A 17,821-nucleotide genomic window follows, 5' to 3' on the forward strand; every position below is an offset into this window, starting at 1 on the left:
GCGCTTATATCTGCACTGAGTGATGCTCAAGGCCCTTCAACATTTCAACAACAAAAACTACTTCAAAACACTTAAAGATAAACAGATTTGTTTCTGTTTGTGAATTTATGTATTTATAAATTTGTACTTTTTGATCACGGATTATTGTGGTTGCTTGGTCTAACATGTCTAAAAGACCGAACTCACGTTCTTGTTGGTAATCGAACCCCAATTATGACACTTAACTATAACTGCTTCTCTACACCCAGGAGTAAATGGATACCTGTCAGGGTAGAGATGGTTCTTGCGATTAATTTACCTTAGTGCGCTTCATACTTGCAGCACAGGCTGTATACTCCCCAGGGAGCTGAAATGGTTTATGAAATAAAATAAAGTTCCTGTGAACAGGGGTAGTAATGTTGATTTCGTTTACCTCTAATGATGTAAGAATCGAGGGCTTTGGTCATCAATTTTAAAGCTTCCTCCCGGTCTTTGCCATATGTAATCAGCTGATGAACGAAACGACAAGAAAATACAGATTTAAAAATAATAATATTAAAATTAATTGTTACAAAAGGCAACGCTTTTGGGAAGAGCGATGATCCTGAGAAAGACCCTTGAGATCTAAGGCTACAGGATGTAGCCTGACTCGAGACGTTATCGGCAAAAAGGGAAATGCTTTGGTAAAATGAAATAATGAAACAAGAATTGTGTCTTGCTGGTATCAAGAAAAATTATTCACTGCGCTGAGACCTTGGGAGAGTGTATGATATGCCTGATTGAAGTAGGTAAGTTTTAAGATGTGACTGGAAAGAAAGTAAAGTCAGGGAGGGCTGCAACTTAAATTGGAATCTCAAATATTTGTACGGGCGACGCACAGGAGTGGCCAATGAACAACCTCATTCTGACCTCTAGACGAGGGCGCTATACTCAAATCAAGTCATACGCGGTCTAAATAAATAATTAAAAAATAAGCGACGGGGTGATTTAGCTCACCTTAGAGATCATTGGATCATAATGAATGCTGATCTCACTTCCTTCTTGTATACCAGTATCAACACGGACATTAGGAATGTGTTTCGGTTCTTCGTATCTGTAAAGATGTCCGATGGATGGAAGACCAAACGACTTGTACGGATCCTGGAATAAACAACAACCAAAAAGTAATTAATAGTTTAAAAAGCAGGACAGTTCTTTTCAGAACTGAGAATGGTAGTAGAATGAAGCAAGACAGTTCTCCAAGAACAAACTCTACCTACCAATTAGTTTTGTTTGTATTTGTATACTTTACATCTGCAACTCTTTTTCAAACTGTTGTAACATTTCAAACATTTTATTTGGAGGTTTTGTAATATGTCTTTACTAGGTCGTATGCAAATAATATTTTTTTTAAAGATAGTAAAATTTAACCTTTTGAATTAAAAAGGACTTTGAATGGATCCTTTTCTATCAAGTTGACAAGTGTCCAATTTAAAAAAATGTTTTCTCCTTTCATATCATGACAACAGAAAATATGAATGACATTACTTGAGTGACCTAGTTCGATCCAAAGGAAACTACGTTCGCCGTCAAAGCCTTTACTCGTTCACCCAGGCTGGACACAATACAACAAGAACAAAACCAGAGAGAGTTTAAGACAGTTCACTTCCTGAGATGCAACCCACTTCAGAAGAAGAACAACCTTCAACATTGTAAGATGACTAAATCACACAAAGAGTAAAACAGTTTTGCTTCCGTCTAAGGACTTAGGAGTGAGTCAAGTTCCGTATCCATAGACGCTGGACGCTTTGAAACGCATTTAGTTTAAAAAGTCTTTTTGGGTGATGACTGTCCAAAACAAAGTGGCGGTCTCATCTAAAGGTCAAACTATTTGATAAGTTCCGAGGCCGTATGACCTTTACTATTTTTGAGAATTGACACAGAAGAATCAAAGATAAAACAAAGATGCAGAAAAACCCAGAACAAAACAACAAAAATAGGGCTTTGTCTGTTGGTTGCGCAACTAAAACGTCTTTTTGTGAGCATGCGATTTGAGGCCATCTTCTTTATGCTTATGGGAATCTCAGATGTTTTGAACAATTGAACGAGAGCAGCTACTAGGGAGATTTAAAGTATTAACCTGGTAACAGCGACACCTTCAACAAAAATTGTCTTCAAGAATCTTTGAAAAACGGAAGGAAACTTCATAAAAAGGTCTATGCTATCTTTACTGAGTGCTATTTGAAGAAAAAGTGGAAGCCTTGAGAAAAGTATGAAAGCCAGCAAGAATGGATCTGTCTCTAGTCTAGAATCATGGCAGAACAGAATTTACTACTCCTGATTTTCCAGACCATCGTCGGCTGCCTAGGCATCTTAGGCAACAGTCTAGAATTTTGGTTAATTTTTCAACAATGTATGAGTAGTGACATAATTAAAAAAAAAAAAAATTTCAAACTGATTAGTTTAATTTAATTTTATGTGACTTTAAACAAGGTTAAACTCCGCACGTGCTTTCCATGGAGGCCCTCGACACAAAAATAAATAAGTAAAAAAACGTATTACACCATCAACATGTAGGACAAAGTTAAAAAGCAAAATTTTACAAAGAATTGAAGATTAAAAGACACTTGCAAAATAAAAACTAAAAAGGAGCAAACTTCATTAAACAAAAAGACTAGGAATGCACACCGAATGCTAGCATTGAGTATTTCACAAGTGATGAGTTTTGAGTAGCAACTGAAACAACTTCTGAAGCATGTGGCTCTGCTCTTCACTGTTTGTCTATGGCAACAAACCTTGTTAGAGGATTATACAGTTCACCGGGGTCAGGTCAGACCTTTATAAATCCTACATCTTCAGGATTTCCCGTTTTGAAAGAGAATGGTCTACCCCCAAGAAGATTGAATTAAAGAAACCACTCAGCATCTTGCCACTTAACAACTCTAAAAATTTAAAGATTAACATACAAAACAGGTCGCAAGACTAGAAAATTTTATTATAACCATAATTTTGAGGTTGTAGCGATGGCTTGAAAGCCTAAACCCAATAAAAGCACAGCATTAACTGATTTTCAGAGTAATATAGAAGTTTCTTAAAGGATATTCCACCCTACAAAATGATTGGTAAGACAATTTGTTTATATAATAAATCCTGACAAACTTAATAATGCCATGACTGATTCTTATTTCCAATAAACAATAAAAGCCAGCCACTTTGATTTGAAGTCTCCAGTGTCGCATCATGGCCGAAGAGAATCTACCACTCCTGATTGTCCAGATCATTATAGGTGTTTTGGGCATCTTTGGCAACGGTCTAGTGTGTGTTGTGATCATCAAAGTCTATTTCATGCACACTATCACCAACGCTTTCATCTTCAATCAAGCCTTGATTGATTTCCTTGGATCCTTTGTGCTTCTTCTAAACAGTGTGATACCCATCCCAGATCCACTCCCTCCTGGGGCTGGAGGGGCACTCCTCTGTAGGTTATGGGAGTCAGGTTTCCTCTATTGGGTATTCTTCATCAGCTCAACCTTCAACCTTGTGGCACTCACTCTTGAAAGATACCTAGCTATCGTGTTCCCCTTTAAATACCCACAGCTTGCAACTCGCAGAAATATCATTCTGACTATTGCTTGCGTTTGGATCTTCGCATTTCTGTTTGCATTGCGACCTATGATTGGTTTACAAAATGAGAATGGTGAATGCAAGCAAGTGAAGATTCCATACTCGGAGATCTTTGGTATTGTTGTTGTAATCGCAACATACTTTCTGCCATTCACTGTCATGCTAGTCGTATACGTCCACATCACGCTCGTCTTAAAGAAAGGAGCTGCAAGACTTGGTCCTGCACCAGCAGTTAAGCCATCTGGTAGCGGAAGTGGAGTTGTCAATGACCAGAGAGGGTCCTTGATGAGAGCTAGACGTAACACCTTCAAGACTCTTCTGATTGTGTTTATCGCCTTCACTGTTTGCTGGACACCACATCAAGTCAAATACTTTCTCTTCAGTCTTGGCGTTATCGATGACTTAACGTCTCCCACTAGTTTAATTACAGTTGCAATGATTGCAGCAAATGGTTGTGTAAATCCATTCATTTATGCCATTAAGTACAAACAGTTCAGAAAGGCACTCAAGAAACTGTTTGGCCGACAAAACCAAGTTTCTGAGAACTCTCTTGCAACACTGAGTGCCAATCCTTGATGACAAACTCTCAATATCTTGGGTAAGTTTTTCAAATTGTTTTGTCAAATCAATGAAATCACACAATACCTTTTGGTTGATCAAAATATTTAAACACAATTCTTCAACGTCTATTTTTATCAAGCTTCAAGTCAAACAATTGAGAAAAATAACTTTACAATTAGAGACAACCAATCCGGTATAAAGACAACAGACAACCAATCCGGTATGAAGACAACAGACAACTAATCCGGTATGAAGACAACAGACAACCAATCCGGTATAAAGACAACAGACAACCAATCCGGTATAAAGACAACAGACAACTCTTAGTTCCAGAATTTTCTTACAAAGGAGTCCCAACATTCCACAACTAAGTTTTAATTTATAAAAAAATGGTTGAAAAAATTCATCAGAAAGAATAAAACTATTTGACCATTCAACATGTTTGTAAGACACTTGCAACTCAGAGCAAACTAATGAAAAAAAGTAAATTGTTAAATAATATATCTTACTGAAAATTTATTTCCATAAATCCTGACATTGTATTCAATTCCACTTTTTGTCTAGCTTTGAAATGTTTGCCACTATGACATTTTCATTTGTTGTTAATCCTTTAATAAAAAATCACTTAAGGCCAACTCAACCACATAAAATACTACCCCCCCCCCAAACAAAAAAAAGAAAAACACAAAAAGGGTCTTTTAATTCCTATTCTGATGGCACGACTTTATATATCCATCATAAAATAAATAGGTAGCTCTGATAACGGGGCATACGAAACTTGTCTTTGGACCATCAAGAAGGATTATAAATTAACTGGTTGCTGGGTATCAAGTTCATTTCAATCTTAGTCAAACTACTCACAATGGAGGTAGACATCAAAGAGATGCCTTGTTGTTTACCGAAGGATTTACTGTATTTTCTTGATGGCAATTTTTAAGATCTTAAAAGGTTTGAGAAAGGTATAAAAGCCCGAACTAAGAGAACATCCTTCAGTCTAGAGTCATGCCAGAACAGAATCCAGCCCTCCTGATTTTCCAGTCCATCGTTGGATGCCTAGGCATCTTAGGCAACGGTCTAGTGTGTGTTGTGATCATCAAAGTCCATTTCATGCACACTATCACCAATGCTTTCATCTTCAACCAAGCCTTGATTGATTTCCTTGGATCCCTTGTGCTTCTTCTAAGTAGTGTGATACCCATTCCAGATCCATTCCCTCCTGGGGCTGGAGGGGAACTCCTCTGTAGGTTATGGGTGTCAGATTTCTTCTTATGGAATCTGTTCTGTTCATCAACCTATAATCTTGTAGCCCTAACCCTAGAAAGGTACCTAGCCATTGTGTACCCTTTCAAGTACCAAAGATTTGCAACTCACAGGACTGTCACTCTGTCTATACTGTGTGTTTGGATCTGTGGTGTTGTGCTTAATTTGTACAAGTTGTTCTTTTACTACTATGAGAATTTGGAGTGCAAACTTAAACCGTTGAAGCATCCAGAGATTTTTGTTCATTCAGCGAACGCTATCCTTTACTTCATACCCGTGACTGTCATGCTAGTCGTCTACGTCCACATCTCACTCGTCTTAAAGAAAGGAGCAGCAAGACTTGGTCCAGCACCAGCATTTCAGCCATCTGGTAGCGGAGGTGGAGCTGACCAGAGAGAGTCCTTGATGAGAGCTAGACGTAACACCTTCAAGACCCTTCTGATTGTCTTTATCATCTTCACTGTTTGCTGGACACCAAATATTGTAATCTATTCACTCTTCTTCCTTGGAGGGGCTGTTGACTTTACATTTGTTGTTTATCCCATCTCGGTTGCCATGGTTGCTGCAAATGGTTGTCTCAATCCATTCATTTATGCCATTAAGTACAAACAGTTCAGAAAGGCACTCAAGACACTGTTTGGCCGACATAACCAGATTCATGAGCACTCTCTTGCAACACTTACTACCAATCATGGCTAGGTAGTTATCATCTTTGAGGTAAGCTTGCAGGACTTTTTTGCATGTTTTTAAAAATGTTCAATCTACTCTTAAATTGCCGTCATATCCCGGAGAAAGCTTTGAATGTCTTTTAGCTTTGCCTAATTGCAAAAGAGTTTATTTCTAATAAAAAAATAAAAAATTAAACACTGCCCCTAGGAAAAAAGTTGGTAGAAACTGTCGAGTGCTATGGCTGACTTACACATGGGGCATATTCATTTTAGTCTCTTAAAAAAAAACGTTTGTTCAGGTTATTTAACACCATTTTTGTAGATTTTTCTGGGGGTAAAAACAAAATTAATAATCTGAATAAATTTAGAAGGCTATTATGGAACCAGATTATCACACTGAACAGTTTTATCGGCAACCATCCCTAGATTACCAAAAAAAAATTAAATATAGAATAATCTCCCCCGATCGACTTTAAGCATACCCTCATTCAGCCCACTCTAATAATTCTTACCGTAAACTTACAAGTTTCCCCATGACAATATTTCTGACAAAAAAGTTATTTTGCAAACAAGAGAGTCGAATTGAGTTACTCTTTCAAATGCACTTTTGCATCACACTAAGAATGTGAACAGAAAAATCTCAAACAGACATAAATGAATTACTTCCACTGTTATGGCAAATAAAATAATAAAATACTTTTTAAAAAGAACATAAAAGACTGAGTATATTGTCAGCTCCCACAAATTACTGGAAGCACAAAAGGCCATTGAGGTATAATTGTATCACATTGAAGCAGCTCGTAATTTATTATTGATTGATTGATTTTTATTTTATTTTTTGAAATGTTGAGAGATATTTTACAATTTCTGATCAAAAAGCAGAAGTGATTTACTCGAGGGTCCATTCATAACTTATTATGTTATCAACATATGAGGAAGTTTCTGTGATTTAAACTAATAAAGGTAGTGAACATCTCTTGTAAATAATTCAATCTTGCTCGTTCGATTCCTAAAAAGGTAAGAAGAATTTATCTTTACCAGCGAATGCAACACAGTCTGTCTTTGTAACACTTCCGGGTATTTGCGGACAAGTAATAACCCACTCTTTACAAAGGAAGTACGATGCTCTTTAAAGGCAAAAGAGCTAAGATGGAAACTATAAAAGGAAGCAGATTGTCTCGGAGAGTATTTGAATTCTTGTCAACGATGGCCGAGCAGAATCTAGTTCTCCAGGTTTTCCTGAGTATCGTCGGCTGCCTAGGCATCTTTGGCAACGGTCTAGTGTGTGTTGTGATCATCAAAGTCCATTTCATGCACACTATCACCAACGCTTTCATCTTCAACCAAGCCTTGATTGATTTCCTTGGATCCCTTGTGCTTCTTCTAAGTAGTGTGGTACCCATCCCAGACCAACTCCCTCCCGGGGCCGGAGGGTTCTTCATCTGCTACTTCTGGATCTCCCAATACTTCATCTGGGCTTTTTTCATCACCTCCACTTTCAACTTGGTCTCTATGACCTGTGAAAAATACCTGGCTATAGTCTACCCATTCCGATACCAGCGACTGGCCACTCCTAGAAACGTCATCATCACTATCGTCACTATTTGGCTCGTTGGATTTACGTTTGTAATCTACAACATCTTCATGAATTCCTTTGAAAACGGCGAGTGTCCAGAAGTAGACCTCCCCTTTGCAAGTATCATCTTTGGTTCCTGTTTTATTCTGACTTATCTCATTCCAGTCTTAAGTATGCTCTTCATCTACATCCACATCACTATCATCTTAAAGAAGGGTGCCGGAGGCAGAGTTGCCCCCGCAGCAGTACCAAGCACCAGCGGGAGCAAAGCTGTCGAGAGCCAGGGCGAATCTCTTATGCGGGCTCGTCGAAACACCTTCAAAACCCTCCTAATTGTCTTCATCACTTATGCGGTGTGTTGGTTCCCTAACGAGATTGTTATTGTCTCAATTGCTCTGGGTCTGTATGTTGACTATACGTCCGTTTGGTTTCTCTCCACGGTTGCATTGGTTGCTGCTAATAGTTGTCTCAATCCATTTATATACGCCATCAAGTATAAGCAGTTCAGGAAGGCACTTAAGGTGCTTTGTGGAAAAGGTTTTCCAATCGGCAATGAGTCTTATTTATCAACTATTAGTACTGGTACGCCTGTTGGTAAGTTACATAATACTAATAACAATAATAGTAATAATAAACTAGACATTAGGTGTTTGTGAACAAACACAAAGCTGTTCCGTGTTCTTTTGCTTGGATTATTAGCTAAAATGACCAAGGAGTCTATCATTGAAAAAAAGAACAAAAAGCTGAATGAGTTTTGGTGCCACTTCCGGTTGACCCGGAAGTAGAGGTCGACATGGGGTCATGGTAACCTAAGGCTAATCTCTAATGTCCAAGGAGTCTCTAACTGAGAACAGTTTAAAAATCGATATTGCCACACTTTGGGTTGACCCGGAAGTAGAGGTCAACTTCAGGTCACGGTTTTTCAAAATTAATCTCCAATCCCCAAGGAGTCTTTAACTACAAACAGTCTAAAAAACGGCAGTTTACTTCTTGAGATAAGGTGCTACAAAGATTTCCCAATTAAATATGCAAATATGGGTCACGTGGTTAATTAATTACGATTTTTAACATTTTTGGGGGTCGGTGGTTTGATGTTTGATCTAGTACGATTTGATTTCACAGAACTCTTAACCACCAAACTCTGCGCTTATGATCACCATTTTCCGCTTACTGTGTTTTTCAAACATCATCGTGTCATGCATGCACACATGTTATGTTGGGTTATGTTGGGCTAACAAAATTGAGAAAAAGAAAAGGCAACACTATCGATATAAAGATAAGAATCTAACTTAAATATTACAAAAAGAAATATTTTTTTAGTTTTGGGGAAAAAAAAAAATATTTTTCCCGTGCGCAGATTCGATCTCGCATGTATCAGTGAAGTAAGCGCGACTGATGACCACTAGGCTATGAGGGCCAATGCAGTAATTGAGGGTTTTCATGTATGTATATCAACAGAGGGGATTATGATCCGGCGAAATAATTCTCGTGTCATGATTTTGCGAACATTGTCACTAAATATGAACTGCTAACGCCTTTAACTATTAAGTAGGGTTGAAATGTAGTATTAGATGCCTTTAGGGGTTTTTGACGAGGACGTCGTCGTCGTCAAAAACCCCTATTCAATTACGCACGTTCGTCCACGAAGAAAACACCCCGGAGTCTAAATTTGACATTTGTTCACTCATTTCTCAAAAACTTCAACACCACAGCAAGTAATATTTTATAACTATTAAGTAGGGTGGAAATGTAGTATTAGATTGCCTTAAGGGGGTTTTTGACGATGACGTCGATGTCGTCAAAAACCCCTATCTAATCACGCACGCTCGTTTTAACGAAAACCCATGCACAGAGTAATTGGTCCAGAACGCGGTTTGAAAAACAAGTACAAATTTAACGCACGTTCTAATGAAAGTCCCAAACCTCCGTACTTTGTGCGTGTACAGAGTAATGTGTCCAGAACGCGGGTAGAAAACAAAATAGTATAGACTCCTCTCAAGAAGTCAACAACTCATTGAGGTACATACTGTGTTGTATTACCAAAGAGAATGTTTCACAATAACATGAAAGTGACTGCATCAAAATTACAAATTAAAAAATTCAAATGAAGACCACGTGGTTAATTAATGAAGAATTTTTACACTTTTTTGTTAGAGTAAAGCTTATGTTCTAAGCTTCAATTTGATATATGATTTAACTATTTTATCCTCATACTTTAGGAGTAGGGGCCTGAACAAAAACGCTGTACAAACGCTATGGGGTTTTAGGCGGAAACAAAGAATAATAATAATAAAAATAATAAAAGTCTCGACGAAAACAACACCTGTTCCGACGGTAGGTCGGAACAGCTAATAAGAATAATATTAATAGTCTCTTGTCGATGACAAGAGCAAGCAAGTCAAAACATTGTGACCAACTCAGAACTTACTCTACGGTAGTGAAGTTAAAGATGCTATGTCAGATTTTTGGCCCCAAACATTAAAAAATAGATTTTTTGAGTGAATGGTATTTCAAAGAGTATCACCCGCTCTAACAAAAAAAGGTTTATATCTTTTACTTTTAATGGTCAGGAACCATGACAAAAATTTAAAACGTTTCTTATAAAACACATAAGAATTGGTCACGTGATATATTGTCGGGACCCCGACAAAAACTTTGAGCACTTTATTTCATTGTTACTAATAATTGGAGAATTTGTTCGAGCAATGGCTCTAATGAAAGCTTGTAACGTTCTCGACCCCCATCTAAATACCTATTGAATTTTAAATCAAAATGTTTGGGTCAAATCGGCAAAATATCTGACATAGCATCTTTAATAACGATTCACTAAAAGCTAGAGTAGTAGTCCTGGCCGATTTTCTACCTTCCACCCAGGTAGTAGAAGATAAAGCAAGACAGTTATCTAAAGAACAAAATCTACTTTGCAAGTAGATACACATGTCACATGGTGTTATCGCAAGCTAAATATATATATATTGATACCTCATATTGATTTGCTTATTGATATTATGAAGTGTCAAATGAGTGTAAATTGAAGAAATGCATTGAAACTTTAGGAGGGAAATTGACATTTGATTATATGTAGGAGCATGTCGTGAGCAGCAGAATCTTTTGGTCAATGTGTTGAGTAAGCTTTGGCGATATCACAATATTATCGAAAATCGATACTAATTCTTGAGCGATGACATCGTGTTCGCAGTTTCAGTAAATCGCGATTTTGATGAAGTATTGCGATGCCTTTCCTAAGCTAGCCAATCTTGCAATATCAAAGAGCTAGTAACCAGGAGCCAGAGTAGCGAACTGAGAAATGGATTGATGTATTACCGACCTCTTTTAAGACTGATACAGACGGACAAGCACGGCAATCTAATCACTACTCTAGACATTATGATACACCACGTAGTCTTGCTTTCCAGCTCAGTGGTCCCTGGTTCGACTCCTGCCTCAGACTACCAGACTAGTGCAACAGGCCTGAAACTTCATTCTTGAGAAAACAAGACCGTTTTCATTTTGCAAACAGGCACTTTTCCACTGTTGGAAATTCTCAAAGGGGATACTTTTGATGAAGGGGCAGCAAGGCCAATGTCAGGGCATCAGAAGCCATCCCTGACTTCAGTGTAGATCCAGAGCTCAATTTCATAAATCCGCTTAAGCAGAAAATACTGCTTCAAAAACCCTGCTTAGCAATAATTAGCAGGATACCAGTCACAAATTGTACATGTGACGCGGTAACCTTGGCTGGTAACCTTTCTGGTAAGCATAACTTTGTTTTGATTAGCTTATTTTCATGCTTAAGCAGTTCTATGAAATCGGGCCCTGACTGGTGTAAACTTCTGTATACTAACATCAAATAATTAGGATTCATACTGCCTCTAGGTACCGGGCAATGACGGTGGTCAAGTTGGTATGACACTGCTCTAGAAGTGCAAGGGTCATGGGTTCGAATCCCACCTGAGTAATATGCCTGTGATTTTTTCACAGAGCTCAGGAAAGTGCTGAGTATACAATGCTAACACACATAGGTGTAAACATTAAACCAAAATTAATATTAAATAAATGCTTTTTGTTTTGTTTGTTTCTTACCTCAGCGTAGACACGACACTCTACCGCCCAGCCATTGATGGGAACATCAGCTTGAGTCAACTGTAGAGGATAGCCTTTAGCAGCTCGGATCATCTCTTGTACTATATCCACACCTGTTGTGCATTCAGTGATTGGATGCTCCACCTGTTATCAAAATTGTCAGATAATTGATTTTTACTTTTCATTACCTTATTGATTATTGATCAATATTCACAGATCAACTTTCAATTGATCAACCAGGTAGCTGATATCACAATAACGGCTTAAGTCCACTTGTGCACAATTACACCTGTGCAACAATAGTTGCTTCAAGGCACTACACACTAATATCTTGTGCAACAATAGTTGCTTCAAGGCACTACACACTAATATCTTGTGCAACAATAGTTGCTTCAAGGCACTACACACTAATATCTTGTTACCGTATTGACTATTGATCAATCATCGTAGATTGCTTTGCTGACTGACTTGTCAGATAAGTGATTTTAATTCAGCCGATGATAAGTTTTCAAGTAATTTTCAAGTAAACTTTCATACATTTGTTGTGCATTCAGTAATTGGGTGCTCCACCTGTTCAATAAATACACCAATATCTCATTACATTATTGATTATTAATCAATTGTCATAGATTGCTTTGCTGGCTGACTTGTCAGATAATTGATTTTGACTGAAGCAAATGATCAATTTTAAATTGGTCAACCAAGTAGCCGATATCACGAAACTGCGCAAGTCCACTTGTGCAACAATAATTGCTTAAAGGCCCTGGACATGTTTGGTAATTGCCAAAGACCAGTATTCACACTTGATGAATCTCAACATATGCATTAAATAACAAACCTGTGAACATTTTGGCTCAATTGGTAAACAAAGTTGCAAGAAAATAATATATAAAAGAACACCCTTGTTGCACAACTTTGTGTGCTTTCAGATGCATAACAAAAGGGTTCAAGCCTCAAGTATTTTAATATATGAGTGAGAAACCTCTTTCTCAAAAACTGTTACTTCAGAGGGAGCTGTTTCTCACAGTGTTTTTACTATCAACAGCTCTCCATTACTCGTTACCAAGTAAGTTTTTATGCTAACAATTATTTTGAGTAATTACTATTAGTGTCCAGTGCCTTTAAGTTGCGCTCCAAGTACTAAAGAGATCTTTCACAAATAGACTTTTATGAAGTTGTGTAAAGTTTTGTGAAATTGAAAATTAATCACTCACCTGTAACCTGGTGTTCATTTCAAGGAAATAAAAATTCCTCTGGGAGTCCACAAGAAATTCCACCGTTCCTGTCAAAAGAATTGTAACAATTGTAATAAATATTTAATTCCAATTAACACTATAAGTGGCTGCACATTCACACATCTTTAATCAAATGTTGATATTATCTTATCATTCATTGAACAATAGTTGAACTACTGTTATAAAAGCTCAATTTTAAAGTCTAACCACTGAACCATAGGGATTTGTCCTATCATGCTTTTTAACATTTTCATTCTCCACTTTTGCCTTTTTTTATTCTAGTAACAATCATGAGGTACAAGCCTTGCGGTTTGTTTGTTTGTTTGTTGTTGGTTTTCACTGCAAAATCAAATTGAGCTCTGATTAAATAATCTCTGCAAAAACAAAGTGAATGGTTTGACTTTTGGACCCTAGTAGAGTCTTTTTCTTTAGCCTTCGAGAAAGACTCTGCTAGGGTCCAAACGTATTAACCTACTCATGTTTCTTTGATAAATCAAACCAAACCAAACACTTTTTTTATCATAAAAATCAGTTGCAAAAAATGTTAATGGCCTGACTTTTCGACCCCTTTGGAGTCTTTCTCGAAGGCCATTTACTTTAGTTTGCATTTATACTATAGGTCTTTTTGGTTGGAAAGCAGTTTGCAACAGCTAGTTCTATTTTCTCACTTAAATAATCTCTGTTCTGAGTATCAACTATTTTTGAATATGTCTTACCAGCGGTTACGTAGTTAACTGCTTTGGCTAATTGCACAGCCTGCTCTCCCATGCCTTTTCTTGTCTCAGCATCTAAGAAGGTGCTTTAGAAGCAAGAAGAAACAACATCCACAGACTTAATATTAAAATGCATTTTATACAACATTTTGCAAGAACTTCTTCGTACAAAGTGCCAAACTTAAAGGAACGTTATAGAATTGGTTAGAAACAAAAATCGTGAAGACCACAGATTTACAGAAAACTTACACAGTCTAATGATGATGAAAGTAGAAAACATCCCTTGAAATTTTTCTGTCTGAAATGTCATATTTGATGAGAAATATATAAATAAATTTCGCGTTTGGAGTTTATCGCTCAGTGAGCGTTTTATTCATTTTTGTTTTGGCATCGATGCCATGCAAATTTTGTAATCGGTTTTCCACTATTCTCTCGTGACCAAGATGGTCGATCAATCTCAAACTTCTACAGGTTTGTCAGTTTATGTTTATGATGGATTACATAAAGCGCTAACACTGCCAGCAACTGTTTTGTTAGCAAAAACCAATTCTGTAATGTTGTTTTAATCTTTCAGTATAAAATAAAAAGATCTTTCAAATCCAAAACTATATTCATCTGCTCTAGCAGTGAAAAGGTCTTGGGTTTGAATCCCACCCATGTGATTTGCCTGTGGATTTCCTTTCTCAGAAATCGAGAAAGTATTAAAAATACATTGGTGTAAGAGTGAAACAATTTATATATTTATTAGCCAACTGGATCAGAGTTGGGGTTTTTGGATAAGTCCATTCATTCCACTATGTTAAACAACTGAATTATATGTAACCTGTGAAATTGAAAGAGTCTAGCGTTTGTAAGAAACACAGCACATCACATGTAACCAGTTTTATATAAAAAGTATTACTTTTATTTTAATATTTTAATATTTATTGGCAGATTGAACACTTTGGTAACAGGAAAATTATGTTTTCCCCCACATTGTCATTCTATTATCATTCAATTTTTAATAATGTCAATTGCATATTTGCCTCTTTGAAATTAGGCCTGCACCAAGGCAATGACCAGGAAAACATGAGGCTACTGCCTTTGTTGTCTCCATGAAACATCAAGCCGGCTCAGGGGGCACCAAGGCAATTGCCTCTTTCGACTCAAAGAAGAATCATTCCTTAGGGAGATAGTTCCTATAATTTTTATAATTTATAAAAACACAAGAAATGTAAATACCATTTTGGTCTCTTGATTGTTAGCAGGCTCACATGTATATTACTGGAATAAAATCACAGAAACAACGCAGCGTTGTGAAACAACTCACCTTGGCGCTTCCTCCACTACTTTCTGATTCCTTCTTTGAATAGAACATTCTCTTTCATTTAGGTAAATAGTGTTTCCATGGCTATCGGCTAAAACCTGCAAATAAAAGTCAGATTAAGTTAAGACTTTAGTTCAAAAGTTGGGAAATTAGGAACACCAAGAGATGAAAGAGAATAAAAAGAGAAAAAGGAATTCAGTCAAGTTGCTTATTGAAAATACATGACACATTTTCTTGAAAAGCCCTTTTGATGTTTCTTTTTATCAGGAAGGAAGTTTCCAATAAAAAAAATGATAATTTTTTTAATTTAATTTACCCCACAAAATATTTTTTTAAATTGACCCCCCCCCCCCCCCTGTTGGCATGTTTAGGCCAGTTTCTCCATACTGATATTTCCGACAAACGACTCATCTAGCTTGATCACATCACAAATAAAGAAACTTGTGTTGAATTGTCTAGCCTTTGCCAAACCATGTAGACTTTACTTTTACATTGGGAACAAAGTATGACAAATTTTGTAGGATCCATGAACAGTTTTGGGAATCAGAAATCAAAGGATTTATATAGAGTTTACTCACTTGGATTTCAATGTGTCTGGGATTATCAATAAACTTTTCGATCAATAACCGATCATCTCCAAAACTAGAAGCGGCTTCCTGTGAGGAAAGACGAAACCCTTCCCTGAAATGAAAACAAAGAAAAGTAATAATTTAGGGGGTCAGAAGTTACTAGATGACAACATGCAAGTATCATCTGATAAATACACAACATTTAAATAATTACGCCTTTGAGAAAGACTCTGGTAGGATCCAAACATCAGGCAATTGTCAAAGACCAGTATTCTCACTTGGTGTATCTCTACATGTTCATAGAATAACAAACGTGAAAATTTTGGCTCAATTGGTCATCAAAGTTTCAAGAGAATAATGCAAGAAATGCATAATAAAAGGCTTCAGCTGAAGTCTTTTAATATTCTAATGAGAAATTCCCTCTTTCTCAAAAACTACGTTACTTCAGAGGGAGCCGTTTCTCAGAACGTTTTGTACTATCAACAGCTCTCCATTGATTGTTACCAATTAGTTTTTTGCTTACAATTAATTTGAGTAATTACCAATAGTGTCCAGTGTCTTAAGATTGAGATGTGATGTATTCACAGATAGCCTACAGTCCATACACCCCTCCCTACTCTAGTACTCAAACTTTACCTGACTCAAGATGTCTTACCTAGCTTCATTGTCATTCCAGGCTATCCTCATACCTTTACCTCCACCCCCAGCTGATGCTTTCAACATCACTGGATAACCTGTAATCCAGACATAGATATCATACAAAACGATCAAGAAATTGTGCAAACCTCAAAATAAACGTCAGTATTCTGACAAATTTTCTGTTAAACAATAACCCCAACAAAGGGTTTTGTCAAGGTATGTTTTCCTTTGTCCTTCTTTGTACGGTTGAAACGAAGGATATTATGGTAGGTGCTTGCCTGTGCATTCTACACCCTGGAAAGTTAAGGTGAATATTTTATTGCCATTAGGCCGACAGCAATAAAATTGATGAAAACCAAAGTTGTTGCAGGCTTTGAGAAACATCTGCCTTAAGTCTGTCAAACAAATTGAGGAAAACCCATTATCCGTCAAGAGTGGTTAACAAATCCTTCCATAACTGGTCCCAACCACATGGGCTGGTAATTATAGGGGGAAATGGAGCCTTTTAATTCAACACTTTATTCATGGTGTGCTGGGAATCTTTAAAAAAAGCCAAACTTACCGATTTCATTGGCTTTGATAACAGCTTCTTCTTCATCTTTGATAACGCCATCAAACCCCGGGATCGTGTGAACTCCAGCATTCTTCGCCAAGATCTTACTCTCAATCTTATCCCCCATGGCTTGGATTGCCTGCGTACCGGGACCAATGAAGACAACGCCCTCACTTGTCAATCTCTTGGCAAAGTCTTTATTCTCGGAGAGGAAACCGTAGCCTGGATGAACCTGATGGAGAAATCAAAGTACAAATAATCAACTCATGAAGAATCTTTTTTTTTAGCTAAATCTTTATTTATGAGCACATTTGCAATGGAATTAGGGGCACTTTAGGAAGAGCACACAATATTGTAGTAACCCACGCCACACTTTCCTGTCATTGTATTTTATATGTATAGTGACCAGTGCCGCAGATTACCACGGTAGATATTGACCACGGTTGAGAACCTCATCGCTTTCAATCGTGGCCCAAGCTCCTTTGCAGTTGAGCACAGCTGGTGGCTTCTCTACTTTACCACTCTCGTTGAAGCACTTTTGGCAATGGCTCTACTTTACATCAGCATGTCAGGCCTCAACTTTTAGCTTCAGAGAGGGGCAAGGCCACTAGGCCTCAAAAGCTCTAAAAAAGAAAGGGGCACCAAGGCCAACTGAAAGGGCACCAAGGCCATTTTCAAACCTTTATTTGTTGATGATTATGTTAATATACTTTCCACTGATTTCAAGATGGTGGTCAACTTTCCAACCCATATTTATTTCATTGTCGCTGTTTACATGCTATGCAACTGAAATTAAATAAAAGTTAAAAAATATTTGTTTCTGAATTATTTACAGTTTTTTTGCAGCACTCGAATTGCAAACGATTACCCCAGTAATTAACTTGCCCCATTTTACCCCTTACCCCTCCCCTTATTCATCGACTTAATTAAACTCCCTTCTGCTCATCTGAAAACAAATCATTGCTCCAGAACAAAGAATTGTTGAAAAAATCATACAGAAAAAAATATTAAGAAAATTAGTTCCCTGCATGCCAATCTGAAGAAAAAAAGATCAATTAGTCTCTGGCTCACCACTA

At 37.2% G+C, this 17,821-nt stretch overlaps 1 protein-coding gene across 2 annotated transcripts in view; it reads right to left on the reverse strand.

The window, feature by feature from the left end:
- The window catches only part of LOC117298378 (propionyl-CoA carboxylase alpha chain, mitochondrial-like), a 28,796-nt gene that overhangs the window by 7,128 nt on the left and 3,847 nt on the right, over window positions 1-17,821 (reverse strand). For both annotated transcript variants that reach the window (XR_004519967.1, XM_033781607.1), the window contains exons 5-13: window positions 16,755-16,977; window positions 16,209-16,287; window positions 15,563-15,665; window positions 14,988-15,082; window positions 13,682-13,764; window positions 12,945-13,012; window positions 11,731-11,874; window positions 976-1,119; window positions 413-488 (exon numbers count right to left, since the gene is read on the reverse strand). Coding sequence is in view for 1 of the 2 variants with exons in the window: in XM_033781607.1 (XP_033637498.1) it covers window positions 413-488; window positions 976-1,119; window positions 11,731-11,874; window positions 12,945-13,012; window positions 13,682-13,764; window positions 14,988-15,082; window positions 15,563-15,665; window positions 16,209-16,287; window positions 16,755-16,977 (1,015 nt within the window). In the remaining variant the exon portion in view is untranslated. The remainder of the gene's footprint in view (window positions 1-412; window positions 489-975; window positions 1,120-11,730; window positions 11,875-12,944; window positions 13,013-13,681; window positions 13,765-14,987; window positions 15,083-15,562; window positions 15,666-16,208; window positions 16,288-16,754; window positions 16,978-17,821) is intronic.

The sequence above is a fragment of the Asterias rubens genome, chromosome 13 (genome assembly GCF_902459465.1).
Source record: "Asterias rubens chromosome 13, eAstRub1.3, whole genome shotgun sequence".
Classification (NCBI taxonomy): domain Eukaryota; kingdom Metazoa; phylum Echinodermata; class Asteroidea; order Forcipulatida; family Asteriidae; genus Asterias; species Asterias rubens.